Here is a 22,148-nt window from a genome sequence, read left to right as displayed (position 1 = left end):
CCCGGTCGTCATTTATATCCCCCTGTTTCCCCCGGTGTCCCCGTTGTAGTTGTGTCCCTGTGTCCCGGTCGTCATTTATATTCCCTGTGTCCCGGTCGTCATTTGTATCCCGGTGTACCGGTCTGTATATACATTCGTTTTTAGTTTTGTTTTTCTCCTTTATTTTTTTCCTTTTTTTTTCTTTTTTAGTTTATTTAGATTTTTAGATTTTTTAGTTTTTTTATTAGTTTTTAGTTTTTTTTTCTTTTTAGTTTTTTTGTAGTTTTTACCTTCTTTTTAGTATTGTTAATTTTTTTTTTTACTTATGTCCTGGTCGTCATTTATACTCCCTGTGTCCCGGTGCTTTGTTGATTGCTAATCGAACATTCCTTTTGTCCTGGTCGCTTTCTCTTTGAGTGTCGTCATTTATTTTTTTCTTTTTTAGTTCTTTTAGTTTTTACCTTTTTTAGTTTTTTTTAGTTTTTTAGATGAAAATTTTTTTTAGTTTTTTCCTTTTTTTCTTTTTAGTTTTTTATTGGTTTTTACCTTTATGTTAGCTTATTTTTCAGTTTTTTCCTTTTTTTTAGTTTTTTTTTATTTTTTATTTTTTTTAGTTTTTTACCTTTTTTTAGTTTTTTTAGTTTTTTTAGTTTTTTAGCTTTTTTACTTTTTTTATTAGTTTTTAGTTTTTTTGTAGTTTTTGCCTTTTTTTAGTTTTTTTCAGTTTTTTTTTAGTTTTTTATTGGTTTTTACCTTTATTTTAGCTTATTTTTCAGTTTTTTCCTTTTTTTTAGTTTTTTTTAGTTTTTAGTTTTTTTAGTTTTTTACCTTTTTTTAGTTTTTTTAGTTTTTTTAGTTTTTTAGCTTTTTTATTTTTTTTATTTTTAGTTTTTAGTTTTTTTAGTTTTTTACCTTTTTTAGTTTTTTTAGTTTTTTAGCTTTTTTATTTTTTTTATTAGTTTTTAGTTTTTTTTGTAGTTTTTGCCTTTTTTTAGTTTTTTTAGTTTTTTAGCTTTTTTATTAGTTTTTAGTTTTTTTTGTAGTTTTTGCCTTTTTTTAGTTTTTTTAGTTTTTTAGCTTTTTTATTTTTTTTATTAGTTTTTAGTTTTTTTTGTAGTTTTTGCCTTTTTTTAGTTTTTTCAGTTTTGACGTCACCTGATCCAGTTTTTTCAGGTGACGTCACCTGATCCATCCACAGACAGACAGACAGACAACTTATTTTTATATATATAGATATATATATATATATATATATATATATATATATATATATATACAGCGAAGAATGTTGTATATTCACAAGTTTTACGTTGTTAAAAACATATATATATATATATATATATATATATATATATATATATATATATATATATATATATATATATATATATATATATATATATATATATATATATATATATATATATATATATATATATATATATATATATATATATATATATATATATATATATATATATATATATACTAGCTGTTGGGGTGGCGCTTCGCGCCACCCCAACACCTAGTTGGTGGGGCGCTTCGCGCCCCCCAAGCCCCCCCCGCGCGCGTAAGTCGTTACGCGCCATTGTAGTTGTGTCCCTGTGTCCCACCTGTGAATAGAGATAGATATAAATATATGTTTTTAACTACGTAAAATATGCGAATATACAACATTCTTCGCTGTCCCATTGTCTGTGCATATAAATAGATTGTCAAGTTTACTGACTCTTGAACATGCAACATATAATTGTCCATGGGAAAAACAATCCGTATTCAGATCTATACCTCATTATTCTAATGATGTGTCCCTGTGTCCCGGTCGTCATTTATATTCCCTGTGTCCCGGTCGTCATTTGTGTCCCGGTGTCCCAGTTTGTAATTTCTCTTTGAGTGTCCCGGTCGTCATTTATATTCCCTGTGTCCCGGTGTCCCGGTCGTCATTTGTGTCCCGGTGTCCCGGTCTGTAATTTCTATTCGAACAATCCCTGTGTCCCGGTCGTCATTTATATATCCCGCCTGTGCCCCCGACGTCCCCGTTGTAGTTGTGTCCCTGTGTCCCGGTCGTCATTTATATTCCCTGTGTCCCGGTCGTGATTTGTGTCCGGGTGTCCCAGTCTGTAATTTCTCTTTGAGGTTCCCGGTCGTCACTTATATTCCCTCTGTCTCGGTCGTCATTTGTGTCCCGGTCTGTAATTTCTCTTTGAGTGTTTTTTCTTTTTAGTTTTTTTTTAGTTTTTTATCTTTTTTCTTTTTTCAGTTTTCTTTTTCTTCTTTATTTTTCAGCGTCACTATGAAGTACATATCGACGAACCTTTGTTTTTTTAACTTAAATCTGGTAGGCATTGATGACCTTATCCAAGTCAAAATCCCAAACCCAATCATCATCGCTATCATTTTCAGTTTTGAAATTTTTTGACTCTCGCTGTCCAGGTGGATTTTCACCTAACTGCGCGGTTTTGCGTTCTTTAGCCGCAAGCCTGTTTTCTTGCTGTTCTTGTGATTCCTCGGAACGCTTTCTTTTCTTACTTATTTCATGACGTCAGTCAACACAGAAACATGACGTCACGTGATCCACAGACGGACAGACAGACAACTTATTTTTATATATATAGATATATATATATATATATATCTATATATAGATATATAGATATATATATATATATATATATATAGATACATATATATATATATATATATATATATATATATATATATATATATATATATATATATATATATATATATATATATATATATATATATATATATATATATATTCACAGGTGGGACACGGACACAAATACAGTGGCGCGTAACTAATATGGCGCGTAACGACTTACGCGCGGGGGGGGCTTGGAGGGGCGCGAAGCGCCCCCACCAACTAGGTATGACGTCATACCAACTAGGTATGACGTCATGACGTCATGTTTTCAACTGACGAAATTACAGACCGGGACATCGGGACACAAATGACGACCGAGACACCGGCACATAGGGAATATAAATGACGACACTCAAAGAGAAAGCGACCGGGACAAAAGGAATGTTCGATTAGCAATCAACAAAGCACCGGGATACAAATGACGACCAGGACACAGGGAGTATAAATGACGACCAGGACATAAGTAAAAAAAAAACCAAAAAAACTAAAAAAAAAGGTAAAAACTACAAAAAACTAAAAAGAAAAAAAAAGAAAAACTAATAAAAAACTAAAAAAGCTAAAAAACTAAAAAAAAACTAAAAAAGAAAAAAATAAAAAAGGAAAAAAATGAAAAATAAAGGAGAAAAACAAAAATAAAAAACGAATGTATATACAGACCGGGACACGGGGATACAAATGACGACCGGGACACAGGGAATATAAATGACGACCGGGACACAGGGACACAACTACAAAGGGGACGCCGGGGGGCACAGGGGGATATAAATGACGACTGGGACACCGGGACACAAGGAATAGAATATAAATGACACCCGGGACACTCAAAGAGAAATCACAGACTGGGACACCGGGACACAAATGACGACCGGGACACAGGGAATATAAATGACGACCGGGACACAGGGACAAAACTACAAAGGAGACGCCGGGGGGCACAGGGGGATATATAAATGACGATGGCAACACAGGGAATGGTCGATTAGCAATCACCATCAACAAAGCTCAAGGGCAATCACTAGAATCATGAGGTAAAGATCTGAATACGGATTGTTTTCCCATGCACCATTATATGCTGCATGTTCAAGAGTCGGTAAACCTTACAATCTATTTATATGCACAGACAATGGGTATATATATATATATATATATATATATATATATATATATATATATATATATATATATATATATATATATATATATATATATATATATATATATATATATATATATATATATATATATATATATATATATATATATATATATATATATATATATATATATATATATATATCTATATCTATATTCACAGGTGGGGCACAGGGACACAACTACAATGGCACGTAACTAATATGGCGCGTAACGACTTACGCGTGCTGGGGGCTTGTGGGGGCAAGAAGCGCCCCCACCAACTAGGTGTTGGGGTGGCGCTTTGCGCCACCCCAACAGCTAGTAGGTTATAAATACCTCATTTTTTCTAATTGTTCCTCTCCCTTCAGCCCCCAGATGGTCGAATCGGGAAAAATCAAGTCAATTTGTGCAGCTCACTAACACGCCCACCAATTTTCATCGTCCTAGGACGTCCAAAAGCATCAAACTCGTCAAAGTATTGAACCCCACCCCCTAACTCCACCAAAAAGAGTTGATTTATTACGGTTACGTCAATCATGTATCTACGATATTTGCTTATTCTACCCACCAAGTTTGATCCCGAATTCTCCACTCTACGCCCACTGACACAGCTCACTGACACACCCACCAATTTTCATCGTCCTAGCACGTCCAAAAGCATCAAACTCGCCAAAGCACTGAATCCACCCCCTAACTCCCCCAAAAAGAGTGGATCTATTACGGTTACGTCAATCACGTATCTACGATATTTGCTTATTCTACCCACCAAGTTTCATCCCGAATTCTCCACTCTAAGCGTTTTCCAAGATTTCCGCTTTCCCCCTCCAATTTCCCCCAATGTCAACAGATCTGGTCGGGATTTGAAATAAGAGCTCTGAGACATGAGTTCCTTCTAAATGTCAAATTTCATTAAAATCCGGTCACCGGTTCTTAAGTTAAAAATACCCCAGTTTTTCTAATTTTTTCGAATTAACACCTCCCCCAAGCTCCTCCAAAGAGAACGGATCTGTTCCAATTATATCAATTACGTATCTACTTGTGCTTATTCTTCCCATCAAGGTTCATCCCAATCTCTCCACTCTAAGCGTATTCCAAGATTTCTGTTTTCCCCCCTCCAACCCCCTATGTCTCCGGCCAATTTTAATTGAAAATAGAGCATCTGACACACAAGATCCTTCTATATATCAAGTTTCACTGAGATCTGATCACCCACTCGTAAGATAAAGATACCTCAATTTTCACTTTTTCCAAGAATTCCGGTTTCCCCCTCCAACTCCCCCCAATGTCACCATATCTGATCAGGGTTTAAAATAAAAGCTTTAAAGCACCAGATCCTTCTAAATATTAAATTTCATTATCTCGTAACCCGTTCGTAAGTTACAAATACCTCATTTTTTTTATAATTTTTCCGAATTACTCCCCTTCTCCAACTCCACCAAAGAGAGCGGATCCGGTCTGGTTATGTCGGTCATGTATCTTTGACTTGTTTTTATTCTTTACACCAAGTTTCATCCTGGTCTCTCCGCTTTAAGTGTTTTCCAGGATTTCCGGTTCTCCCCAACTCTTCCCCCCCCCCCCAATGAAACTGGATCCAGTTGGAATTTAAAATGATAGATCCGAGTAACGAGGTCCTTCTAAATATAAAATTCCATTAAGATCCGATCACTCTTTTGTCAGTTAAAAATACCTCATTTCTTCAAATTTATCAGATGTAAACCCTCTCCCCCCCCCCAAGTCCCCCAAATAGAGCAAATTCATTCCGGCTATATCAATCAAGTATATAGGTCTTCTGGCTATTTTTCCAACAAGTTTCTTCATGATCACTCCACTCTAAGTGTTTTCCGAGATTTTAGCCCCCCCCCCCCAAATCCCCCCAATGTCACCGGACCCAGTCGGGATTCAAAATAAGAGCTTTGAGACACGATATCCTTCTAAATATCAAATTTCATTAAGACCTGATCAGCCGTTCGTAAGTTAAAAATACCTCTTTTTTCTAATTTTTTCGATTTAACCGTCCCTACCCCCCAGATGCTTGAATCGGAGAAAAAACAATTTCTAACTTAATGAGGTCTGGTTTCTGATATACCTGCCAAATTTCATCGTCCTAGCTTACCTGGAAGTGACTAAACTAGCAAAACCGGGACAGACAGACAGACTGACAGACAGACCGACAGACCGACCGACAGAATTTGCGATTGCTATATGTCACTTGGTAGATACCAAATGCCATAAAAATGGATAAATAGAATATACTATAATGAGTAAAAATATATGTGGATATATGTGGATATGTGGAGTTACTAGTTTCAACTCTATGCATACCCCAATACTAAGCAATACTTTTCAATAGGCTTTTTTTTATCATTTCTCACGTAGGGCTGTCGTGTCATCGCTTAAAATATATACCGCTTTGTTAATTTCAGCTTTATGCATACCCCAATGCTAAGCAATATTTTTCGAAGAGCTTTTTTGTATCATTTCTTTTATAGGCTTGTCGTATCATCGCTTAAAATATATTCAACTTTAATATTCTCGGCTTTTGTCATAACGCAATAATAATAAGCAATACTTTTCAAAAGGCTTTATTGTACCATATACTTAATCGGGCTGTCGTATCATCGCTTAAAATATGTACAACTAGCTGTTGGGGTGGCGCTTCGCGCCACCCCAACACCTAGTTGATGGGGGGACTTGGCGCCCCCAAGCCCCCCGTGCGCGTAAGTCGTTACGCGCCATATTAGTTACGCGCCATTGTAGTTGTGTCCCTGTGTCCCACCTGTGAATATAGATAGATATATATATATATATATATATATATATATATATATATATATATATATATATATATATATATATATATATATATATATATATATATATATATATATATATATATATATATATATATATATATATTTATGTTTTTAACTACGTAAAACCTGCGAATATACAACATTCTTCGCTGTCCCATTGTCTGTACATATAAATAGATTGTCAGGTTTACCGACTCTTAAACATGCAACATATAATTGTCCTTGGGAAAAACAATCCGTATTCAGATCTATACCTCATTATTCTAATGATTGCCCTTGAGCTTTGTTGATGGTGATATCTAATCAAACATTCCCTGTGTCCCCATCGTCATTTATATATCCCCCTGTACCCCCGGCGTCCCCGTTGTAGTTTTGTCCCTGTGTCCTAGTCGTCATTTATAGTCGACAAACATGACGTCAGTCGACACACAAACATGACGTCAGTCGACACACACGTCCCAGTCGTCATTTGTGTCCCGGTGTCCCAGTCTGTAATTTCTCTTTGAGTGTCCCGGTCGTCATTTATATTCCCTGTGTCCCGGTCTGTATATACATTCGTTTTTGAATTGGTATATGATGAAATAATTTTTTTGTTTTTTTCCTTTTTTCTTTTTAGTTTTTTTTTGGTTTTTACCTGTTTTTTAGCTTTTTAGTTTTTTTCTTTTTTCTTTTTAGTTTTTTTTGTAGTTTTTACCTTTTTTATTTTTTATTTTTTTATTTTTTTTAGTTTTCTTTTTCTCCCTTATTTGTCGTTTTTTTCCTTTTTTTAGTTTTTTTTCTTTTTCAGTTTTTAGTTTTTTTTATTAGTTTTTAGTTTTTTTTCTTTTTATTTTTTTTTTTGCTGTTTTTACCCTTTTTTAGCTTTTTTAGTTTGTTTCTTTTTTAGTTTTTAGTTTTTTTTACCTTTTTTTTATTTTTTTTAGTTTTTTAGCTTTTTCAATTATTTTAGTAGTTTTTACCTGTTTTTTAGTTTTTTTTTCTTTTTTAGTTTTTTTTTTTCTTTATTTGTATTAATGCTAAAGCCAAGGTTCGAACCTGGAACCTCTTGGACCTAGAACCTGGAACATAACGCTTTACCAACTCAGCTACTTCGGCTTGAATACATTTACCTTTTTTAGTTTTTTTTTTTATTTTTAGTTTTAGTTTTTTTAGTTTTCTTTTTCTCCTTTATTTGTCAGTTTTTTTCCTTTTTTTAGTTTTTTTTCTTTTTCAGTTTTTAGTTTTTTTAGTTTTTTATTAGTTTTTAGTTTTTAGTTTTTTTAGTTTTTTGTAGTTTTTACCTTTTTTTAGTTTTTTTAGTTTTTTTTTACCTTTTTAGTTTTTAGTTTTTTACCCTTTTTTTTAGTTTTTTTTTTAGTTTTTTAGCTTTTTTAGTTTTTTTAGTATTTTCTTTTTAGTTTTTTTTGTAGTTTTTATCTTTTTTAGTTTTTTTTTCTTCTTTTGTATTAATGCTAAAGCCAAGGTTCGAACTTGGAACCTCTTGGACCTAGAACCTGGAACATAACGCTTTACCAACTGAGCTACTGTATTTGTATTTGTATCGGATTAACGACGCTTCTTGACTACTAAGGTCCCTGCGTCGGCCCTGTAGTGCATTCCAGCAGCATGGTTCGATCTCTGGGTCCCGTATTACCACGCTAAGGTCAAACCAACTGCGCCAACACAGGTAGTTATATAACTGAACTACTTCGGCTTGAATACATTCGTTTTTGAATTGGTATGTGATGAAATAATTCAGACGTCATATGCGGACAGTGACGTCACTCGACACACACACACAGACAACTTATTTTTATATATATAGATTTTATTTTTTTTCAACTTTATGCATACCTCAATACTAAGCAATATTTTTTAATAGGCTTTATTCTATCGTTTTCCTCATAGGTCTGTCTCATCGTCACTGTTATACAGGTGATGGACCATTTTTACATTCATTTTTATTGTCTAAGGCCCCAGTAACTCCATAGAAGATATCTGTTTATATGTATTATCACATAATGAAATTCTTCTTTTGCCCCCTCTGCCATACTTTATGGGAGAATTTGACTCATATTGCCTCATATTGACTCATATGACTCATAAGTAGCAATACCAATTTTTAAAATGTTAGTAAGCGCGTTTTTTTCTATCGAATGGTATAAAAAACAGTTTTTTGGGATTTATTCAAGGTCTATCCCTTTTTTGTCGTGTCTGTATTGTACTATAAGCAATATTTGTATTGGCGAATCATTAGACCTAAATAGCTATCTTTTCGCCTAAACTTCCACCCCAACACCACCCCGTATGTTTTTACCCCCCCCCCTGATTTTCACAAATACCCTTTTATGGTTAATTCATTGTAATAATTTTTTATTCATTAAAAAAGTGGGAAACAGCATAATTGTCCCCCTACATTTCAAAAGAAACGATCCTCCCCCCCTTCCACAAATTTTCGTGATTTGATACCTCTATCAAAATTTTAATGTAAAAACTCTTGTAACTGAGGGTAAGATTTGAAAAGAAAAAATCTACCCCCCCTCCACATATTTTTGTGAGTTGATACCTCTATCGAAATTTTAATGTAAAAACTCTTGTAACTGAGGGTAATAACTCCCCTGTAACTGTAGAAGTATGTAAAGTGGCAAATAAAAGGTTACATTCATATGTTTACCTGCACAAAAGAATCAGAGGTGGAAGGGGTTATCTGTATAAAAGGAATATTTTCGAATAACAATTTGACCTGATGAAAAGTTGGCATGAGAAACCGCCGTTAATTCATTCTTTGTGAGCCATGTGTTGATCATTTTACTTTCCTTTCAGCTTATGAATTATGGTTTCGACAAATAATATATGACCTTGATCTGGTGCGCACAATTTTCAATAATGATGAAAATGATGAGACAAAGATGCTTGAAGTCCAAAAGAGAATGAACAGAATTGTTATGATTCTTAAGGTAAAAATTTTATCTTGGTAAGGAAGAAAAAAGGATTGGAAGGAGACAAATACCGTACAAAAACCTAATTTTCATTTTGTTCCTGGAGGGGGGGGGGGGCTGTAAACCTCCAGTCAAAGGCTTTTGACAATAACATTTCGGTGGCTTACTTTTTATTTCAATTTGACGTCATTTTTAAGGAGCCTCGATGTCTGTTTTGAAAATCTCAAATGTTTCTTCGCGTAATTCCAAACTACTGCTCAGTTAAATCTTTAGGAAAATTAGTATCTTCAAAATAGCATTGCATGGTCAATATTTGTAACTAGACAGTTTCCATTAAAGCCCTCTTTTCAAATTTTGGCCACTGTGGGCTATGACTTGCTCTTTAATAGGTTGCAGGTACTGTTGTAACCGTGGTTATGCTGTATTAATCATCTACCGCTGCGAGCCCCCATTAGATTTGCAAGTCAATAGAGACGCCGCTAAATAACTACAATTCTCTATTTATGTGACAACCAACGTGATTTTAGTTTTTCTAACTGTCGTATCCTTAAAATACTCAAAGCACTATTGAGGATAGTTAAAGTAGGTATACTAAGGAAAAAAGCTATATGAATTATCTGGAACTAAAAAAAAAATAATAATTCATTAAAATTATACTGATCCGAACAAATGCGTTGAATGTAAAACTCGGACTCTTATGAATTTTGTCTCGTGATCTCAATTAAGATTTCTTATCGCCATCAGTCTTGGCATAATCTTTTTCTATTTTTTTTTTCATTTCAGATATTTAGAAAGTTTTTTTTTATACTTATTCGATTTGTTCGAAGCGTTAAATTCTACCAGTAATAACATTACGAAAAACTGAAGATGCTGGATAATAAATTAAGAAGGAACAGTAAATCTGGATTTGCCCAAGTTAAAGATAGGAACAGAGCCACAATCAATTAGAAGAAAAGAATTAAAGAAACATGGGCCGAACATTTTTAAAATGTACTAAATCATGATAAAGCTACAGGAAAATTTATCGACGAGAAGGAAAAAGTTTGTGACCTATCAGGTGTTAAGAAAGGTTTATTATGTGAAGAAAAATCAGTGACAGTACTTGAAGAATTAAAAAATCATAAGACTCCGGGTATTGATAATGTGGTAAACAAGTTTTTTAAATATAGTGGCTAGAAAGTTAAAGGTAAATAACTGCAGGGAACAGGGAACAGGGAAAGTATCTAGCGATTTTAGGGAAATTTAATTAAATCCCTCTAAGAGAAAGGTGATAAGAATGAGTGTGGTAATTACAGAGGCGTTTAGCTTGGTTTATGTAGGAAACAATTTACTACTATGATGGTACTTTATAAAATTAGAGATATTGTAGATAAAGCCTCGGTAGAAGTACTGTATGGTTTTAGGAAGGGGATAGGATGCTTTCACCAAATTTTCGCTACTAAATTAATAATTTAGAAGTACCTGAGTTTTCAAACCCCTTTAGACCTCAGTTTCTTAGGTTATGAGCAACCGTTTGATTCACCTGATAGAGAAGCTTTAGAGAAGGTTCTATGTTTGTATGGTATGCTATGCCAGATAAATATATTAAAATGATTACTGTTATATACCGGAACGACATTGCTGTGGTTAGTAGCTTGTTTCATATTAAACCAGGAGTTAAACAAAGTCGTGTTACATCCCCAACTATATGGATCGTTTTGATGGACTTTGCAAAGGGAATCCTAAGAAACACAGCAAAGGGAATGGGAGAACACAGAATCAATTGGGGAAGTGCAACTCTCATAGAATTAGAATATGCTGATAGTCACGACTTAAGCATTCTAGATGAAATCATCAGCAAAATGGATGAATTTTTGGAGGTTCTGACGGTTCAGAGTGCAATAACAGGTGCTTCTAATGCACTGCTTCTAACACAATTAGTTAGAAGAAAAGAATTATTTAACATGGGCAGAACATTTTTAAAATGTACTAAATCATGATAAAGCTACAGGAAAATTTATCGACGAGAAGGAAAAAGTTAGTGACCTATCAGGCGTGAAGAAAGGTTTATTGTGTGAAGAAAAATCAGTGACAGTACTTGAAGAATTAAAAAATCATAAAACCTTTGACCTGGGTATTGATAATGTGGTAAACAAGTTTTTTAAATATAGTGGCTAGGAAGTTAAAGGTAAATAGCTAAAGATTATGAATATGATTTTGGAACTGGAAGTATCTAGCGATTTTAAGAAAATTTTAATTAAACTCCTATAAGAAAAGGTGATAAGAGTGAGTGTGGTAATTACAGAGGCATTAGCTTGGTTTATGTAGGAAACAATTTACTACTATGATGGTACTTTGTAGAATTAGAGATATTGTAGATAAAGCCTCAGTAGAAGAACTGTATGGTTTTAGGAAGGGGAGAGGATGCTTTCACCAAATTTTCGCTACTAAATTAATAATTTAGAAGTACCTGAGTTATCAAACCCCTTTAGATCTCAGTTTTTTAGGTTATGAGCAACAGTTTGATTCACCTGATAGAGAAGCTTTAGCGAAGGTCCTATGCTTGTATGGTATGCTATGCCAGATAAATATATTAAAATGATTAGTGTTATATACCGGAACAACATTGCAGTGGTTAGTAGCTTGTTTCATATTAAATCAGGAGTTAAACAGAGTCGTGTTACATCCCCAACTATATGGATTGTTTTGATGGACTTTGCAAAGGGAATCCTAAGAAACACAGCAAAGAGAATGGGAGAACACCGAATCAGTTGGGGAAGTGCAATTCTCATAGAATTAGAATATGCTGATAGTCACGACTTAAGCATTCTAGATGAAATCATCGGCAAAATGGATGAATTTTTGGAGGTTCTGACGGTTCAGAGTGCAATAACAGGTTCGAAAATTCATTTTTTTAAACGAAGTCGGTAAGACTAGAATAAATTAAGGTGAAGAGATGAAGTTTGGCAACAACAATGTTGATTACACAGACAGTGTCATTAGTAAAGACGGCGGGTACAGTGAAGAGGCGGGTACAGTGAAAATGTTAAAAGAAGCCAAGGCCCAGGGTGTTTTTTTTTAATTTGAAGTATACTTCTAAAACATGGGCACTACGAAAGATGGAGGAGGATTTGCTAGTTTTTTTTAGAGGAAATTTCAATGGATTGTTTCTAGTACCTGACTGATTGACGTTATCTCAAACAGTCAGGTACATACAAAAGAGGTTCAATCATGCTTTCTAGGGCTATAATGTCAGAAAGTTTGAGATTGCTAGGACGCACTCTGCGGATGAAGGGTGACAGATTGTCTAATATCATCCTTGTCGGCCAATCACCTAGGGCCTCTTCTTTGGAGCTTCTTGGCAGGGTGTAAAGAGTGAAGCTCCGAACAGATTGAGATAGAATTGGAGCGTGCGCAGTAGTGTTGAACTCAGACGGCTTGGTGCTGCAAAGGGTTTTTAGTAGTAGTAGTAGTAATAGCAGTAGTAGTGGCAAGTTAAGCATACTCTTTAGAAGAATGTAGTTATGTTATTTTTATCAGAAGGGCACCATAGTGTCAGTAAGGTTCTACTTGACCAATGCGCCGGAATAAAAAAAAAAATAATAAGAACCACATCAAATAGAATTATCTATATATATAAAAATAAGTTGTCTGTGTGTGTGTGTGTGTCTGTCGACTGACGAAATTACAGCAGGACATCGGGACACAAATGACGACCGGGACACCGGCACATAGGGAATATAAATGACGACCGGGACACTCAAAGAGAAAGCGACCGGGACACAAGGAATCTTCGATTAGCAATCACCATCAACAAAGCACCGGGACACAAATGACGACCGGGACACAGGGAGTATAAATGACGACCAGGACATAAGTAAAAAAAAACGAAAAAAAATAAAAAAAAAGGTAAAAACTACAAAAAAACTAAAAAGAAAAAAAACTAAAAACTAATAAAAAAAACTAAAAAAGCTAAAAAACTAAAAAAAACTAAAAAATAAAAAAAAATAAAAAAAGGAAATAAAATTAAAAATAAAGGAAAAAAACAAAACTAAAAAAAATAAAAAAATAAAAAGAAAAAAAACTAAAAAAACTAAAAAAAAGTAAAAAACCAAAAACAAACTAAAAAGAAAAAAAGGGGAAAAATATAAAAATTTATTTCATCATATACCATTTCAAAAACGAATGTATATACAGACCGGGACACCGGGATACAAATGACGACCGGGACACAGGGAATATAAATGACGACCGGGACACAGGGACACAACTACAACGGGGACGCCGGGGGGCACAGGGGGATATATAAATGACGACGGGGACACAGGGAATGTTCGATTAGCAATCACCATCAACAAAGCTCAAGGGCAATCATTAGAATCATGAGGTATAACTAAAAAAACTAAAAAAAAGGTAAAAAACTAAAAACTAAAAAAAAGACAAATTCAAAAACGAATGTATATACAGACCGGGACACCGGGACACAAATGATGACCAGGACACCGGGACACAAGGAATATAAATGACGCCCGGGACACTCAAAGAGAAATCACAGACTGGGACACCGGGACACAAATGACGACCGTGACACAGGGAATATAAATGACGACCGGGACACAGGGACACAACTACAATGGGGACGCCGGGGGGCACAGGGGGGTATATAAATGACGACGGCGACACAGGGAATTGTCGATTAGCAATCACCATCAACAAAGCTCAAGGGCAATCATTAGAATCATGAGGTATAGATCTGAATACGGATTGTTTTCCCATGGACCATTATATGCATGTTCAAGAGTCGGTAAACCTGACAATCTATTTATATGCACAGACAATGGGACAGCAAAGAATGTTGTATATTCGCAAGTTTTACGTAGTTAAAAACATATATATATATATATATATATATATATATATATATATATATATATATATATATATATATATATATATATATATATATATATATATATATATATATATATATATATATATATATATATATATATATATATATATATATATATATATATGTATATATATATATATATATATATATATATATATATGTATATATATATATATATATATATATATATATATATATATATATATATATATATATATATATATATATATATTCACAGGTGGGACATAGGGACACAACTACAATGGCGCGTAACTAATATGGCGCGTAACGGTTTACGCGCGCGGGGGGCTTGGGGGGGTGCGAAGGGCCCCCTCTTACTAGGTGTTGGGGTGGCGCGAAGCGCCACCCCAACAGCTAGTATTAAATAAGATCAAATTTTCAAACAAGAACTCTCTAAAAACCCTTCTAAAAGTAATTCTAACAGACGTTTGGATAACCAAAATAGTCAAAAGTTGTGATCAGAAGCCTTAATGTAAGAAAGAACGTTTTACGTATTAGTTAATAGATTTGAATTAAATAGATTTACAAATACAAAATTAAAGCTTTGAAAGTAAATAAGCAGGTATATCGATGAATAACTGGTAAGGCAATTAAGTTTTTCCGATAACATAGAAAATTAAGCTTAGTTATATATTACAAGTAGTTACAAGGAGACTGATTTTTTTTTGTAAACATTTTAATGATGCTGCAACAGCAAAAATATTGAGCAACAATATTCTATAAAAAAAATATAACAGAATAGTGAGGGAAGGGGAACTGGAAAAATCCCTTTGATAGAAACTTTGTAAGGTCTCTTTAACGTCTGGTGTTTCTCCGTAGAAACAAACTAAAAAGAGCGAATAAGAAAGAAAAATGCACTTAACAGTATTCTGATAGAGTTTACTAGTATCCCGTGTATGGTAACAGCGACTGTAAAGAGCAGGAAACCCTAGAAATATTCATCAAGAGACTTATTTGAACAACGGCTTCTCTTATTTATAGGCTTAGTTTAATCACAGAATGTAAAACGATATCCGTAATTTATGATGGCAACATTTCGCCTAAGATAGATATCATGTTCCTAGGATTTTTTTTTTTTTTTTTTTTTTTTATTTTTTTTTTTTTAAATAAGTATATAAATAGTAGCATCTATATCAGACACGATTACAACACTTTGAGGGGGAGGGGCATTGGTAAATTTACGAAGGCTAACAAAAAACAAGCTTATTCAATTAACATATTAGAAAATATGGTGAAATGAAAAAGAAGAGATTTTGGTAGTGGCAAAGACGTGAAATACCAAGTTGCGACGCTCCCTGAATATATACCATATCTGCGTACAGTGTTGTAAAACCAATTAAACAAAATAAAAAAACAAGTTTTTTCAACTGAAAGTAAGGAGAAGCTCCAAAACTTGAAACGAACAGAAATTATTACTCAAATTAGGTGGTTCGGCCCCTCGTCAATCTTTACGCTAAAGTTCGAACTTTGTTTCAACACCTTACGAATGACCCCTGAATCAGAGAGGGTTCAATTAGAATAGATAGCTCTTTAGAAAACACTTTTTTTGCTAAAAAAAAAAGTTAGTGTAAAGAGTTAGGATTTGACGAGGGGGCGGACCCCCTTATATACGTAATAACTTCTGTTCATTTTCAGTTTTTATGTTTTTCCTTACTTTCAGTTGAAAAATTCCGGTAAAATAAATTTATTTAAATTTGTCTATCTTCAGGTTGTACCCCTTGGTGAACACCGAATAAGTATTGATAACTCACGTCCCATATTACACCAAGTTGAAAAACTGGGATCTAGGTGAAAAATTCAGTTAGACATATGAAAATGTTTAAGCTGATTTCAATCAATAAACTTTTATCGAGATTGAAGTTACCTAAACAAACTAAGTTTTTTATATATTCCTCTCATTTTAAAAAAATTCATGGAAGGACTAGCCAGACCCCCTCATTTTATCATAATTCATCAGGGGACTAACCAGATGTTCATAAAGATCAAAAAGCAAATTCGTGTTTTGAACGAACCTTTAACTCAGAATATGAGATCCGATTCCCAAATACAGAAAAAAGATTCTTCGTCTTACATCACTCCTCAATAATGCTAATTCAGCTTTCTTTCTCTTCTTTTTCTTCATCTTTTTTCCCACAGAAGTAATCGCAACACCAAGAGCTGTAGAAATCCAAGTGGTAGCTCATTTGAATTATTAGCTTAAGATCCAGCGCAGCCAAAAAAAAAAGAAAAAAAAAATCCAAACGTGGTATGCCTCAAAACAACGGCATTTTGCCGATAACGCGCCAAATTATTACTGGGAGATCGGCCTAATAATCTAGTGATAGCCGGTCAAACTCTAAGAAATTGAAAAATGAACTTTTAAATTGCACAAGAACGATAGAAAACTATGTATAAAGTAATAAAGACCATGATTTCTGTTTTTGGAGTGAAGGGGGTGACTCCCTTCCCCACCCTCATTTTTACTTGCCCTGCCTGAAGTATAAATACTGGTATATAGAGAAAATTCATGTTTTAAATGCAATATGTATTTATGCTATGATATTGATAAATACACTTTGAGCAAATGAAGATAGGCTAAATGAACAGAAATTGAAGAAAAAAAAATTAAGGCTATTGAATCAAGCAAGAACGATTGAAACTTTAAACAGAGGGAAATTACCACACCCCAGAAGCTGCCACTGCTTTCAGTCCCTTGTAAAGTCCTCTAGGGTATAATTTGCCCTGAAAATAGGACGGATTCAAGAAAGGAATTAAAAGATGTGCCGTAAGTTTCTTATATTTGTGAAGGTTTAAATGAAATAGGAATTATGCCCTAGCAGGCTTAGAATCAGGTACAGGGTAATTCCAGCCACCACTAAATGCATGGTAATTTTCGGTCGTTTTGATTTTTAATTGTTCTTTGTTTCCGTTCTTAATCCAAAGAAACTTATCAGTTGGTTAAAGGTGGCTTCTCGGATTCAAACACTTGGCAATTTGCACGATTTTTAATACTTTTAACCTCTCTTTGCTTGCATTCACCAAAAGTTATCTATAAATACCCAAAAAATATAGACCACACTCAGGAGATACACCTCCTGGATTTATTTTAAAGGGTTTATTTATATTTCTCATGGGTACGTACAAACCTAATAATCCTGAAAATTATTGTTTTCCGGAAATTTTGACATGTATACATTCCGACCTTTTTAAATTGTGTTATAAGTGCTTATCAATGATGATTGCCATTAAACTTTCTTGATTAATGCTAAGCTCGTTTTCGATTCCTCTGACTCTATCAAAAAAGCAGTTAAGCTCATTTATTGTTCTAGCTACTGGTGGATCAAGTGATTATTCTAGAGACCATGACCCCTTTGGATTTTATGGACTTTAGACAATACCTCTCGCCAGCTTCTGGGTTTCAAAGTCTTCAATTTCGACTGATTGAAAACAAGCTTGGCTTGAAACAGGTAAAACTAGCCCCATCATTGTATAAAATTATCATATATTAGAGTCATAAATTGCTTTGTAACTGCAGAAAAAAAACGTGTTTCATTTAACCACGCAGTTAAGAATACGGTCTTGTATTGTCAGAATTATATTTAATACTACTCGTTTTCTTCATGAATTTCAAAGTATATTAATCTAAAAGTATATTAGGTTACAATGTATCTTAGGTTACAATGATTAAGCAGCAAGGTTACAACAATTATTTATATTCATCAGGCGTAAATGAAACATAAGTTTTCAATTTTTTTTTCGATGTTAAGCATCAAGGCATGACCATCTATTTTATATGTCATCAAACAGTTCGTGGTAACGAACTGTAGTAAGGAGCGACCCGGCTCAATAGTAAAAGAAAGTCTAAAAAACGAACTTTTTATACTAATAGATACATCAAAAGAATAAAATTTTTATGCTGATTTTAAATATGTAAGTTTCATCAAATTTAGTCTTACATATCAAAAGATACTAGCCTCAAAATGTTTTCCTTGTTTTGAAAAATAGGGGGAAGCAACCCCTAGAAGTCTTAACGAATCTTAAAGAAAATCACACCATCGCATTCAGCGTATCAGAGAGCCCCAATGTAGAAGTTTCAAGCTCCAATCTACAAAAATGTGGAACTTCGTATTTTTTGCCGGAAGACCGATTACGGGTGTGTGTTTATTTGGTTTTTTTTTTCCCAGTGGTGATCGTATCGACTCAGTGGTCCTAAAATGTTGCAGGGAGGCTCATTCTAACGAAACTAAAAGTTCTAGTGCCCTTTTTAAATGACCAAAAATTGGAGGGCACCTAGGCCCCCTTCAACGCTCATTGTTTTCCCAAAGTCAACGGATCAAAATTTCGAGATAGCCATTTTGTTCGGCATAATTTAAAAACTAATAACAATGTCTTTGGGGACAACTTACTCCCCCACAGTTCCTGGGGGAGGGGCTGCAAGCTACAAACTTGAACAGTATTTACATACAGTAATGGTTAATGAGAAGTGTATAGACGTTTTCAGGGGGATTTTTTTCGTTGGGGGGGTGAGAGGAGGGAGCTACGTGGAAGGATATTTTCTTGGAGGAACTTTTCATGGAGGAATAGAAATTCCATGAAGGGGGCACAGAATTTTCTAGTATTATTAAAAAAAATAATGAAAAAATAAATTTGAAAAAGTTTTTTCAACTTAGAGTTAGGAGCAGCTTTAAAACTTAAAACGAACAGGAATTATTACGCATATAAGGGGTTCATCTCCTTCTAAATATCTCGCTCTTAAAGCTAAACTACTTTTAGTAATTGTGACTATTTATTCTACGGCCTTTGTGATTCTGGGGTCATTCTTAAAGAATCGGGGCAAAATTTAAGCTGTATTGTAAAGAGCGAGGTATTATCAAGGGGGCAAACCCCCTCATATACATAATAAAAATATACGAATATAGAAGTTAGTTACGTAAGTTAATTCGTAAGATAGATATATTTTTTTAGTAATAAAAACGTTCGTAAGAAAAAATTCAAAGTTCTAGTTGCCTTTTTAAGTAACCGAAAATTGGAGTGCAACTAAGCCTCCTCTCCCACCCTTTTTTCTCAAAATCGTCCGTTCAAAACTAAGAGAAAGCCATTTAGCCCCCCCAAAAAATTGACATGCAAATTTGGTTTTCAAACAGTTCTCGGTAACGAACAATGGTAAGGAGTGACCAGGCTCAATAGTAACCAAAACTCTAAAAAACGGAATTTTTATACCAATAGTTACATCAAAAGAATTGTATTTTTATGCTGATTTTAAATATATAGGCTCCATCAAGTTTAGTCTTACACATCAAAAGTTAAGGGTCTGAAAAAATTTGCCTTTTTTTTAGAAAATAGAGGGAAACTATTTCAAGCTCTTATCTACAAAAATGTGGAATTTTGTATTTTTTGCCAGAAGACAGATCATGGATGTGTGTTTATTGGTTTTTTGCTTTTTTCCCCAGGAGTGATCGTAGGGGTAATTTTTTTATTGTTTTAAAAAGTAGAGTTGTGACCAAGAGTCAAACTTTTGCTTAAAGAGCGAGGTGTTGAGGAGGGGACAACTCCTTTCATATACGGAATAATTTCTGTTCGTTTTAAGTGTTAATGTCGCTCCTTACTTGCAGTTAAAAAAAAAACTTGTTTTTATTTATTTAATCTATCTTAAGGTATACCTGTTACAGCTGCCACTATTTTCATATTTTCAAATTTTTTTCTTTCCTTTATCTTCACTTGCCATGAAAACTCAACCCCTAAATACACGATAAAAAGAATTACATTTGTCATAAGTTCCCTTTGACTGCTCAATTCACATATGGAGGAAATTTTTAGCGGGGAAGGATTTTCCCCCGGAGAGGGAGATTTTCCATGGGGAACAATTTTGTAGGGGATAATAAACCTAGAACCAGGTTTGAAAACCTCGTTCACCCTCACAACACTCTCAGTACTTTTTTTTAAGTTAACTCGTTATTGAATCATTTAATTCACTCTATAAAGGGTATTGTTATACTTGTTCAGCTACACATGCAGCAATTCTTATGAGGATTATGCCCAAGGCAGTAAGGTGTGTCGAAATTACCTGCCCCCTCCCTTTGTATATCTCTGTATTTTGCGACATTAGGGTCTCAAAGAATGTTTTTTTTTATTTATTTTATTTAGTGGGTTGTGAAATCTCGAAAATCATTATAATCTACGGGGAAACTTAGGAAATTATAGCAGACATTTTGTTCAAATCTATTTTTTGGGTGTATCTGATGGTGCAAAAAGAACAGCAGCCATATTTAAGTTTTTAATTGTCTACCAACTTGTTATTCTATAAATCTTCTTGAAAACAATATTTTGTACCTAATATTTTTAATTTACAAGCTGCCTCCATTTTAGGATTGATTTTTCTTAACAATCTTTTGAAAAAATTCTCTTCTTCTTAATTTGCAGCTTAATACTTTTACTCATTTTATGGATGCACAGAGTGCATTATAAAACCGATCTTTATCTTCACTGTATCAGCAGAAAACTGTTTAGTCCGTTACAAAATCTCCACTCGAGATAATCTCTATGAATATTTTTAAAATATTACTATTTTTAAAGCCATCTAAGGTTAAAAATTCCTTTTTATCTATTTCCTTACTATTACCACAACGCAAATTTCGTAAAATTCTGTACTATTCCCGTAAAATTTTGTGCTTGAAGCATTCCAACCTTCAAATTCTGACAAAAGCTTTAATTGCAGAAGTTCAAGGGGTCCACTTTTCCTCGGGACCAGAAACAGAAATACAGTTCATATTATCCATGGTTCTAAGGTGTGAAACGACCCAAAATATATTCCTGGGTAGTTATTAAAACAAAGACAAAAAACATTTTGGGACCTTTTCAATTACTTGCTGTCGAAATGAAAATTATATTACCGGAGACAATGCATTGAAATGTTCTACAAAAATTACGAATAACATTATTTTTTCTAAGATAAATGATTAAATACAATATCTCTCTCCCTCCCCCTCCTGCCCTTTTTATCTCTTTCTTTGACTCGCCAAAAATGACCACCATGGGCATAAATATTTCATAGTAAAATAATTTTAATAAATAAAGATTCACTGAAATGACGATAATAATCTAAGACTAATAATAATAGTAATAGTAATAGCAATAACAATAGTAATTCGTTTCTCGAGCTGAAACTGCATAAGCGCAAAATTTTATCACTCATTTTAATTTATAGGACCAACGGGTTCGTTACAATCAAAGCAATTACGTAAAAGTGTTTGGCCACGATCCCAAGGCTCTTGAACAATTGGAAGCGTCAGAAGAAGAACCTTCTCTGTGTACTCTTATTCAGCGATGGTTAGAAAGGACCCCAGGTCTAGAAGCTGACGGTTTTAATTTTTGGAATCAATACAAAGAAATAACTTCTAGGCTACTAAAAGAGCAATTATCTGAAGCTGAGGTAAGTGGCCAACTGGCAAAGAGAGAAAATACATCCTTTTGCATATTGAATTTACATCTCTTTGAAAATTGTAATTGTTTTTATGGCTTTTTAAACGGCATTTTATTGTGTGCTAAATTATGAAATTGATACATACATGATACGAATTATGCAACTTCGACTAAATTCTAGTGTATGTGATAGGCTGTCAGTAACTGGTCAGAATGTGACAGCGTTTAATTTTTGATAAATTCCCAGTCTTATTTAATAAATAAAATTCTTTAAAACAATGGAAAAAGACAGTAAAAGAATAAAATCTAACTATTTTTCCTATCCT

At 33.8% G+C, this 22,148-nt stretch overlaps 1 protein-coding gene across 1 annotated transcript in view; it reads left to right on the top strand.

Moving 5' to 3' along the window:
* Positions 1-22,148, top strand: part of LOC136040130 (tryptophan 2,3-dioxygenase-like) — a 71,294-nt gene that overhangs the window by 35,334 nt on the left and 13,812 nt on the right. Inside the window, exons 3-5 of the mRNA XM_065724241.1 lie at positions 9,397-9,530; positions 17,733-17,870; positions 21,608-21,832. Coding sequence (XP_065580313.1) covers positions 9,397-9,530; positions 17,733-17,870; positions 21,608-21,832 — 497 coding nt within the window. The remainder of the gene's footprint in view (positions 1-9,396; positions 9,531-17,732; positions 17,871-21,607; positions 21,833-22,148) is intronic.

Source organism: Artemia franciscana, chromosome 2 (genome assembly GCF_032884065.1).
Source record: "Artemia franciscana chromosome 2, ASM3288406v1, whole genome shotgun sequence".
NCBI lineage: Eukaryota > Metazoa > Arthropoda > Branchiopoda > Anostraca > Artemiidae > Artemia > Artemia franciscana.
This window is presented reverse-complemented; position numbering and strand designations above follow the sequence as displayed.